This window comes from Impatiens glandulifera, chromosome 7 (assembly GCF_907164915.1).
Source record: "Impatiens glandulifera chromosome 7, dImpGla2.1, whole genome shotgun sequence".
Lineage (NCBI taxonomy): Eukaryota > Viridiplantae > Streptophyta > Magnoliopsida > Ericales > Balsaminaceae > Impatiens > Impatiens glandulifera.
Window position 1 is genome coordinate 27,729,689 of NC_061868.1, and position 11,966 is coordinate 27,741,654.

The following is an 11,966-nucleotide window of genomic DNA, read 5'->3' on the forward strand; positions in this document are numbered from 1 at the left end:
TAGGAACTAAAAGGACAATAAATATTTAGATTTAACATATACCCAATTCAGACTCGATGATATAAAATGATTATAGATAAAAATCTAATTTATGCATGAAGAATAATAAAACTACAATAAACAATTCTTCATAGGGATAAGAAGAATAATAAGATATACTTATAATTCTAAGAATATACTTATAATCTTAAGATGGTTTAACGTTTCCTATGTAAACTCTACCTGTTTTTTTTCTTGTTTGACAATGCCTAAAGGAATCCTATGAATTATTTATTCTAACAAGGTTTTCAATTTCCACCTATCAATTCTCAACTAAGCTATATCCATGTACCTTACTAAGGCCACTTTCTTTCATCACCAATCTAACCATTCTACATTTTTCCCAATCCTCTCTTTGAGCATAAATATTAGAAAGTAAAGTATAATACCCGGAATCATCGGTTTCGACTTCACCAAGCCTTCTCATAAAGCTCTCCATTTCCTCCATCCTCCCGTGAATTCGACAACCGTTGAGCAACGCTCCCCAAACGCTAGCGACCGGGGCGTGAGGCATCGTTCTGATGATCCTGTACGCCCCGTCGATATCCCCAGCTCGACTCAGAAGATCCACCATACACGAAAAATGGTTTATCGTTGGTTCGATCGCGAAATCCTCAACCATCGAGTTAAAATATCGTTTTCCTTCTTCAACGTAACCGGAATGACTACACGCCGATAGAATACTCATGAAGGTTTTCTCATTTGGTTTTATTCCCGATTTTATCATTTCGTCGAAGAGAAATATGGCCGAATTGATCTCTCCGTGGGCTCCGTATGCGGATATGATCGCGGTCCATGTTGCTACTGTTCGTTCATTCATCCTTTCGAAGATTGCTTGAGCCACTTGAAGCTCGCCGCATTTAGCGTACATGTCGATCAATGTCGTATCCATGTATATGTCCGTTGATAAGCCATAAACTATGAGTTTGTGATGAACCCATTTCCCTTTCTTGGATGATCCCAAACTCGAGCATGCTTGAATCGCAGTTAAAAGACTCACTTCATCGATCTCTACGTGGTTTTTTAACATTCTTTCGAAGAGATTGACAGCTTCCTTTGAATTACCATTTCGAGAGAAGCCCGAGATCATCGTGTTCCAAGTGGTTACGTTGTTTAACGGGCTCTCGTCGAAAACTTTGTACGCAGAAGGCACTAAACCGCAATGAGAGTACATGTCGATAAGAGAATTCACGACGTACTCATTTGAAAACGAAATACCAATTTTGATGATAAGAGTGTGGATTTGATACCCGAATTCCACCCAACAGATGTCTCCAACTGCTGTAAGCACACTCGAAAACGTAAATGGATCGGGCGATAGCCCTTCGCTTTGCATTGTCCCAAACAGCTTGAAGGCTTCGATTTGACGAAATTCTTGAGTGTATGCCCATATCATCAAATTCCATATCACCATGTTTTTCTCTTTAGATGAGTCGAAAAAACAAAGACAATAACTTACCTTTCCACAATTGGAGTATAAATCGACAAGAGCTTGCCCCAAAAGATCATAGCCAGTGTCTATATGATTCCTAATAAGAAAACAATGAGCTGATTTCCCCTTCATGAGAAAACCTAACCTAGCACAAGAACAGAGAACAATCAACATGGTTACTTCATTAGCCAAGATGTGAGCTTCTTGCATCTCAACGAAAGCATTTAATGCTTCCTCATAACAGCCATTGTTATAGAAGCAAGTTATCTTCACCGTCCATGAAGAAGTGTTTTTTCGATGAACAGATTTGTTGAAAAACGTCTCTGCACTTTGTAAGTCGCCGCATTTACCATACATGTTCATTAGAGAAGTATCCAGTTGAGTATGGCCGTGAATCTCCTTTCTCGTTACATAGCCATGTACAGACTTTGCAGACCTCAAGAACCCTAACTGGCAACAGGCCTCTGCCACGGCGAGCATTGTTACAGACTCGATAGCTTCTGTACATTGATGGATCATTGAACGGAATATACTCAACCCTTCCTCCGGTTTGTCGTTCTGCACATAACTTGAAATGAGAGAAGTCCATGAAACAACATCTCTAGTTGACATTTCATCAAACACCTTGCGAGCAGCACTCAAGCAACCGATTTCGCCGTACATGCTGAGTAATGAGGTTTCAACCACGGAATTGGATTCAAATACGCGCTTTATTATCTTCCCGTGGATTCTCTGGCCCATGATAAGATCAGAAATTCCAGCACAAGCTCGAAGAACAGAGGGAAAGATGAAAGTATTGATGTAAATATTGTTGTTTAACATGCGATTGTAAGTTTCAATAGCTTCTGTAAATAAACCATTCCATACGTAACATTTGATTAGGATACCGTACATGAAGGAATCAGGGTCGGGAAAACGTTGAAATGCAAGCGTTGCGGTTTGAAGATCGCCCATAGTGGCGTACGATTCGATGAGTTTAGTTGAGGCTAGTCTGTCTCGATGAAGACCGGTGATGAAGAAGTGAGCATGGATCTGAGATAGTGTTCTTAAGCTTGAACATGACTTGAACATGTGCATGAATTGTGTCATTGTTTGCAAAAATCGAAAAGGTTGAGTTGAGCGCTTCAAATCCAACGATCAGCTGCAACTCTCTTTCTCATATCTGTTCATTTTGGAACCATAGTCAGTTGGCGGTTTCAATTAGTGACTGCTTACTTAGTGGGTTATTCAAATATACAGGTTATTTATAACATAACATGGATAATGATTATGAGGAGCACATAACATGGATAATGATGTTGAAGAAAAGATAATTGTTTTTTTTTTATAAAAAAATTTAAAAGTATTGATATATAATTATAAAGTATAAAATAATAATTTAAATTATATTATATTTTAATATTTGAAATAATGAATTGAATGATTAGACATAGAAAATAAGAAATAATTTAAAATATATTATATTTTAATATTTTTGATAATAAATTAAGTGATTTTGACGAGAGATAAAAAATGATACGATGTTTTTAAGTTATGGTTATTTAAATAATGCATTTGGTTTAAATAAGGTAATGAGAATAAAAATAGGAATGAGATTAATAAAGGTAGAGAATGTGAATGTATATGATTGATTGAGTGTGTTGCTTGGTTGGAACTAGTTAATTATTACTATTACAAAATTGATAGTGTTTGGTTAAAAAATAAAAAATACAATTCCACAATTACTGTCATTGACATAAGTAACAGCTCCGGTTCGAAGACAACATGGACCGCAACTTCCTTTGCCATCTCCTTCTCCTCTAGGAGCCGCGACGTATCAGACGGCGACTCCCGCTGGGAATCAATCAGGTAGATCAGATCCGACTCTCCTTCCGGTCAACTCTCATCTCAAACCTCTGATTCTTACAACACCTCGGTTCTGGCGACATCAGTGTCGTTTACCACACCAAAGTAAAATCCTCCACAGGTTCCGATGCGCCTCTGTTTGTGGCCAAGGTAATGGACAAGCAGAAAATAGCGAGTCGTAATAAGGAAGGAAGAGTGAAGACGGAGAGAGCAAGGCTGTCAAAATCGAGAATTTACGTAAAATCGTTAACCGGTTGTAAACTCGTAAAATCTAGAGTTTACGTGAAATCGTAAGAGTTTTATTTGAAAAAATAATAGTTATATATTATTATTATTTTTATATATAATTAAATATTTTATACTTAACCAATTTTAAGAAATTATATACTTTCATATAAAATTAATTAAATAATAATAATAAATAAATAACACTATAAAAAATTATAATTATAAAATTAATTATATTAATTAATTAATTTAAATAACCAATAACTTTATTTTTTAATTTTTAAATATAAATTTGATTTTTTAAAGTAAAATCGTATAGAATCGTAAAATCGAAATTATTTATAAACTCGTAAAATCGTAAAATCTTATTATCGTAAATTTAAAATCGTAAGAGTTTACCTATTTAAGAGTTTACTTAAAATCAGACTCGTTAACCTAATTTGAAATCGTAAAATCGTAAGATTTTAAGAGTTAACTCGAGATTTAACAGCCTTGGGAGAGAGAAATACTCGAAATGCTTGAACATTCGTTTCTTTCCACGCTCGCATTGGAATCGCCGAAATGGTCGTGTTTATTGACGGAATTATGCCTCAAAGGCGATCTCCATGTTCTTCGGCAGCGTTAGCTTTGCCGTCGGTTTCACGAATTTGCAGTCAGGTGCGCATGTTAATATACCAGCTATGTTTAGGGTTTATGTTATGGTCGCGTCAATGGTAGAAATACAAGGAGAACTAATCAGCTAAAGAAGATGATTGTAATTCTAAAGAGAAAGTTAGAGGAGTTGGAGAAAATGATTGATGAAAAGAAAAAATTGAGGAGAGAAGAAGGCCAGAAGATGAAATGGAAAGTAATGAAAGAATAAAAATTAGATAACCCAAATGAGAGAGGATTGACTGAATCCTTAAAATAAGGGAATGATTTTACTATTTATTAATTATATATATTATTACCAAACATCACATTTTATTCCTTTTCCTATTACCTAATACAAAAACCCGAAACAAGCATACTCCAATGCTTAGTTTTTTTTTTTTTAATTCAAATAAGAAATTATATATATATATATATATTACAAATAATATAAAATAATATCTCCACAATAAAACAAAATAATTAAATCTAAATATTAAATAATCATATATTCTTTATAATAATTATAAAAGACTAAGTTATTCAAGTTATCTCACCATAACAATTAATAATGATATAAAACAAGTCAACAAATCAATCAATGTGATATTGAAAAATTAAGGGTGTAATTATACTAACTAAACTGTTCAAACCAAATTGAATCGATCAAACCGAATTCATTACGGTTTCCTTTTTATCGAATCGATTTCAATAATTCGTTTTGTCGGTTTAACGCTAATAAAACTGTTCAAGTCGTTCAAACTCATCCAATTTTTAAAAAGTAATATTGAAATAAGATGAAAAAAATCGAACATTAAACCGAAAATGATAAATAATGTAGTGTAACTATTATGTCAAAACACATATTTAAACTAATAATAATGATAGAATATTATTAAATTACAAACTTGTTAATAGACTATCAAAATTATTAACTATTATTATAAACAAATTTTATTTTAAAATTGTTGACTCATTTTTATTTTGATATTTAGTAAAAAAAAAATGTAAAAATAATGCATTTGTGTTTTTGAAAATTATGCCATCGACATGACAAATTCGTCTATTGCCTTAGTGTGAAAGACTAGATTGATTAATGAATATGTTACCAAATCTTATTCCTAGTATTTGTTATATATATATATATATATATATATATATATATATATATATATATATATATATATATATATATATATATATATATATATATAGAGAGGTTGTCAGTGATATTAAAAAAATTATAAATAGATCAAATCGAATAAACCAATCAAAACGTTTTTTTAACCGTTAAAACTAAACCTTATAAATCGACGTTAACGGTTTAGATGTTCATTTCGGTCAATAAATCGAATAAATCGATCAAACCGATTTTTTAACAGTTAAAATCGAACCTATCAAACCGACCGACGATTTAAATATTCATTTCAGTCAATAAACCGAACAAACCGAAGCGATTACACTGTTAGAAAAATCTCTATCAAATATTTTGCATGACAATAAACATTTAACTGATGATACACAAATTTTCGATCATGGTTAGTAATCACATGGATGTGAGTGTATATCAAATAAGGGAATATCATAAAATATAATTTGAAATTATTATATAGAGGCTTTAATGAATTTATATATAAGTTTCACAAATACTTAGAGCAAATAATCAGTCTTAAATAAAAGTCATGTGCAATGTCTCTTACATTCCAAAAACAAAATATTATAATTCTCTCGAGATTATTCTTCTTGATAAAGTATTAAACAAATAAAATTAAATATTGATTTATCTCCTATTAATTAGGCTCAATATATTAACTAATTCATAAGTTTTTTCATATTAATTATCTTTTCATATTAGTTATCTTTTCTATTACTATTTGATGAGGAATAAATCATTGGTTTTGATAATTTATTCTAAACAATCAAAGAGGGAGAAATTGTTAGATCAAATTAGCTAATTAACTTAGAACAATTAGCCAACGATTATAAAATTACAAAGTTTTGAATATTTATTTTAAATAATCAAAAAGGGAGAAATTGTTAAGTACAAATAAATAATTAATTATTAGTATTAATTAACTATTAAATAAGAACTTAATTATGTTAATTTAATTCTGTGCAGATTAAAGAAAACCAGAAAGAAAAAGATGTCCGGTATTTGATTAAAGTCGACTATGATCAAAGTTCGGTATTATCTACAAAATCAGCATTTTACAAGATCGACAATTTATGAACATATGCATATTCAGTTTTTTTTTATCAAATCGGTAGTTAACAAATCAGTATTTTGTAAACACATAACCGGTAGTTTACAAATCAGTATTTTGTAAACACGTAACCGATAGTTTACAAATTAGTATTTTGTAAAGGCGCAATTAGCATTTTACGAAGATCGGTAGTTTGTCAAAGCGTAACCGGTAGCTTGTAAAATCGGCATTTTACAAACACGTAACCGGTATTTTATCTTAGCTCGGATTTCTAACAAACACGTAACCGGTAGTTTGCACTTCGGTTTTATATTAAAGGGGAGTCAACATTTTTCTCACATCGATTTTATATCAAGGCACGCGTCCAGTATTTTGCTAATCGGTATTTTGCAAAACACGCATCCGGTTTTATCTTTCAGTATTATATAACTTCGGTTATATAAGAAGCGCGCTCGGTATTTTATTGAAATTGGTTTTCAATAAAATCAGCATTTCCTTAGAAGCGCTTATGATATTTTCTTGCTTCTCACAATCTATTAGTCTCGGTACCATATAAGGACGTTTCCAGTAGCTGCAGACATCAGCTTTATGCGTCCTCAATATTTTTTTTCCATTTTGGTGCAAAGACCGATGAAGAGATTTTTCGCAACAATAGAGCTATGCTAAAATAACCAAAGACAAGTCAAAACTTCTGAGATTTACGTTCCTCATATCATAATCCCATTAATGACAACTTGGCTTATTATCATCCAAGTACAAACAAGATCAAAGAATATCTCATCTGATGTACTATCTTGGAACTCAACCAATCAAGATCAAGACAGATGTCTTATGAAGAAAAATATGTTCGTTGAGCAGTAAAATATCTCCGTTGATATTTGCCTACTTAAGAAGACAGAGGACAACTTGCTTCACACCGATTTTTCTAAACAATCCTTTTACGAACCTTAATCCATCAACTCTTTCAAGCTCTAAAAGTGTCATAAGCCTTCAAGTGTGTTAGAGTTCTAAATTTGTATTAAAATTCTACCTATTCTGTGTGAATTTGTTAGCATTGTAAGTTGACATAATCTGTTTCTGTTCAGCGGAGTGTGTGTGCTAAGAGTTCAAAAATAAGTAGTAACTAAGTCCTGGTTGATCAACTGGGTTGTGTAAAAGTGTTGTATTCAATCAAATATTCTAGTGAATATATTTATCAAGGTTGAGAAGAAGGGGTGACGTGGAAGCTTTATCTCTGAACATCCATAAACATCATTTGTGTCGTGTGTTCTTTCCTATTGCATTACTTTAATCTTGTTGTGTTGTTTAATCTTGTTGTGTTGTTTCAAGTCAAAACAAACATTTCTGCACTTAAGCGAAGATGGTTTAGCCACGAGGAACAAGGCTAGACTAGTGGCCCAAGGATACAAACTGGAGGAAGGCATTGACTTCGAGGAGTCATTTGCTCCTGTTGTCAGACTTGAGGCAATTCGAATCTTTTTAGCATTTGCAGTTATTAAAAATTTCAAAGTTTTCAAATGGACGTTAAGAGTTCCTTCCTTAACGGAATAATAAATGAGGAGGTGTATGTCGAGCATCCTCCCATTTTTAAAAACCCCGCCTTGATAAGTGATGTCTTTAGATTGGATAAAACACTTTATGACCTTAAACAAGCTCCTAGAGCATGGTATGATACACTTACTAAGTTCCTATTTTATCATGATTTTACTATAGGATCTGTTAATAAAACGCTATTCAAATTTGAAATAGATTCACATATTTTACTTGTTCAAATATGTTGATGACATTATTTTTGGTTCAATTAACCCCAAGTTGTGTGAGAAGTTTTCTAAGATGATGACAGACAAGTTTGAGATGAGCATGATAGGAGAGCTAAGCTTCTTCTTAGGCCTTCAAGTTCGTAAACTTGAAGGAGGAACCTTCATCAATCAAGCAAACTACACAAAGGATCTGCTAAAGAAGTTCGGCATGGAGAGTTGCTCTGCTGCCTCAACTCCAATGAGCTCATCAATCAAACTTGATAAGGATGAAAATGGTCAAAGTGTTGACATCACTTCATATCGTGAAATTATCGGTTCTTTGCTCTACTTAACAACAAACAGGCTGACATCCTCTTCGGTGTTGGTATTTGTGGAAGATTCTAGGCTAATCCTAAAAAATCTCATTATGTAGCTACTAAAAGAATTTAGAAATATCTTAAGGGCACTCAAAATATGGGACTGTGGTATCCGAAGGATTCCAGTTTTAATTTGATAAGCTACTCTAATGCAGATTATGCGGGTTGTAAGATGGACAGGAAGAGCACCAGCAAAACTTGTCAATTCCTTGGTGATCGACTTGTCTCTTGGTATAGCAATAAGCATACCTCCATTGCAACATCAACGGTTGAAGCAAAGTATCTTGCTACTGGAAGTTGTTGTGCTTAGCTATTGTGGATCCAACAACAACTAAAAGATTTCGGCATCCAGGCTGAGAAATCCTCAATCTTTTATGACAACACCAGAGCCATAACTATAACATACAATCCGGTGTTGAACTCAAGGACCAAGCATATAGACATCATGCACCACTTCATCCGAGATCATGTGGTGAAGAAGCATATCCGACTGGAATATGTCTCAACCGATCAACATGTGGCTGATATCTTTATCAAGCCACTTCAAGAGACTAAGTTTTCTTACCTTAAAACATTTTGGGTCTTGCAAATATTAACTAAATTTTTCTAAAATATGGCATGAACTTAGGGACAACCTCTTTTTCAAAATATTCATACTACATATGTTTTCATACAAACCGGGCATGTATTGAGGGAGAAGCCGTCGCTTCTCAAAATTATTTGTGTTAAAATTATTTTCATAAAAACATCATGCATGGAGTTAGGGAGAAGCTTTCGCTTCTCAAAAAGTCTTTGTTGCATAATTTCATAAAATTTATGTGTGCATCAATTTAGAGGGAAAATAAAATGATCAGATAGATAAAACCGAATGGTTTTCTCCTTTTGAAACCGACTTGATCATTCTGCCAAAATAACTATAGATAAACCGAACGGCTTAAGCAAAATAGAAATCAAGTCGATCGGTTATTTATAAGATTGAACAACTACCTCTCAGTTAAATCTATGTTTTTAAGCGGAAGCGGTTTTTCTCCAAACTTAAATAACCGATCCCTTAAACTTAGGATATGCAAATAGTTGTTTTGGTTAATATACATGAATATTTCGGTAGTTTCATCTTCAAATCAAAATGGGACAATTGTCTAGTTTTGTCATTATTTGTCTGAATATATTCCTTCACGGAAATTAAAAGGTCATTCCTCAAATAATGTTAAAATATGTGTCTCAACGTTCAAAAATTATGACCAACATACTTGTATCGGTCACTTTTTTTTGCCCAATGGAATTTATGATGAATCTTAAATAAATACTCCTCTATTTAATGATGTTTTTATTAAAGAAAAACTATCCATCTAAAGCGTCTCAAAATCTACTCAAAAAGATCTGAGTTTCCACTTTCTATCGATCCATATCTTCCTCTCTCAAACAAAAGACATATCTCTTCATCAAAATCAAAAACATGAATGTTGCTTTTGCTCTCAAAACCCTAGTCATCGATTTTGACTTTGTTCTGTCCCTTTAGGATGAAGAAATAGTCTCCATGTTCAAATCTCTCGAAAACACAAGACTGAGAAAATTTCTTGAAGGTTCTCCTCCAATCCTCGAAGATGCCGTTTTCGAATTCTTTAAAAATACAAGAGTAATCAATGATTCAATCATCACATCAGAAATTGAAGGAAATGGATTTTCCTTTTCCGAAGAAGGCTTTGCTCGTTATTTCGATCTTCCTACGGAAGGGTTCTCCGAGTTCCCTCCATCTCCAAGTGACATCATTTATGAAATGTCAATACACTTCTCAGATTCCTCCACTTGCGTTGGCACTCATGGGTTAAATCCTCCTTAAAAATTGAATTTAAGATCCTCAATGACATCATTTCCAAATCCATTATGGAAAAAGACTCCACCCACATCTACTCCAAGAAAGTTTTCTAAATGATGGTTGTCATAACTAGAGGCGTTCCGATCAACTGGTCGAAGGTCAATTTCAAAAATCTTAAGAGAATGATCTCCTCCCCAAAAATGTTGGCCCGTTATGTCGCTAAACTTGGCTCTTTCTTTTTCCATATCCATGCTCATATTGGAATGGGACCCCGTCCCAAAGCTTCCTAGATTTTGAACAAAGACAAAGTCTATGCTTACATCACTAAGATAGAAACAACAAAGACTAAGAAATAAATGCTCTTAGGGTCTCCAAGTCATTAGTTTTAGGCTTCAAATCTTTCTAACATTATCAAGTTAGAATTGGGAAAATGTGAACCGGTCATTTTGTGTTGTGAACCGATTATTTATATTTCTATTAATGAAATCATAGGTTATTGAATAATATGTGCATTTATTTGTTATTCTAAGTTACATTTTTAATTTATAATCGTTATAAAACATTTATGTTTAAAAATGAATTTTTGTCTTGAAAATATGTCCTTTCAAAAAGGCGTCATTTTTCCTCTTTTAATAGGGTGTGGGTACATGCGCCAGAAATATGACGGTTCAGTATCCTCCTATTTTGGTTTTTGAAAAATAGCCTGTCATATCCTTATTTAAAGGCAATGCATGCCGAAATTTTGGTTTCACGTCCTACAAACCCTAAAATATCTTTATTTTGCTATGCTCTTTATCTAGAACTCATTCTTCATCTTCTTCTGCTTTTCTAAACCTACAGATATGGCTAAGGATAATGCATTCTCTAAAAATATCATGCATGTGAACTTCGATTCCATATACGAATCTGGAACATTGGAGATACGGATGATGTTCGGATCTATTGAGGACTCCGCCCTTAGACATTTTCTGGAAGGTCCCTTCATCTACTACACTGAAGTTGTCTGGGCATTCTTTGACTCTACCAAGGTGAACAGTGTGGAGTTCACTATTACTGAAGAGTTGTTCACAAAGGCTCTAAAACTTCCAACAAAAGGCCGGGACTTTTCTCAAGCAATGTCTCCCGGTGCCTTATCCAACTTGCAATCTATATTTTCTGATAGTGCCGCTCTTGTGAGCATTAGCAGTAAGAAGAAAGATCTAAAGTGCGAATATCGCATTCTCTACGAAATTACTGCTAAAGCACTACATGGAAGAGGCGGAAATTACGACACTATCACCCAATCTAAGTTTGATATGATGGGTTCCATTGTTAGAGGCGATATCATAAACTAGGGACTTGTTCTGTTTAACACTTTGTGCAAAATGATGTCTCCTCACAACAAACAAAGCCTCAGATTCGCAGTACAAATAGGATGGATTCTGAAGAATTTGTATGTACCTACAAGTCTAGGTACCTCGTTAAACTCTAGAAAAATCATGATTGTTGTCACTATTGGTCGATATATTACCAGGATTAATAAAGCCAAGGAGACTAACTCTGAAGCTTCCGAACAACAGTCAAGTGGCGGTAACATTGTCGGTGCGAAAATGGTAGAAGGAAAGTCAATGGGCGGCTCAAAACGTATCAATCCCTCCACCCGTGCCGCGTCCTCAA

The 11,966-nt window shown here is 33.6% G+C and overlaps 1 protein-coding gene across 1 annotated transcript; it reads right to left on the reverse strand.

Annotated features, from left to right (window-relative positions):
- Positions 1-81: 81 nt before the first annotated feature.
- Positions 82-2,658, reverse strand: LOC124910764 (putative pentatricopeptide repeat-containing protein At1g69350, mitochondrial). Its single transcript, XM_047451441.1, has one exon. The coding sequence runs from the start codon at positions 2,558-2,560 to the stop codon at positions 302-304; it is 2,259 nt and encodes a 752-aa protein (XP_047307397.1). The 5' UTR covers positions 2,561-2,658; the 3' UTR covers positions 82-301.
- Between the last annotated feature and the right edge of the window lie 9,308 nt (positions 2,659-11,966).

What these genes read in the sequence shown, in the direction of transcription:
- LOC124910764 (XM_047451441.1), bottom strand. Translation starts at nt 2,560, where the DNA reads ATGACACAATTCATGCACATGTTCAAGTCATGTTCAAGCTTAAGAACA.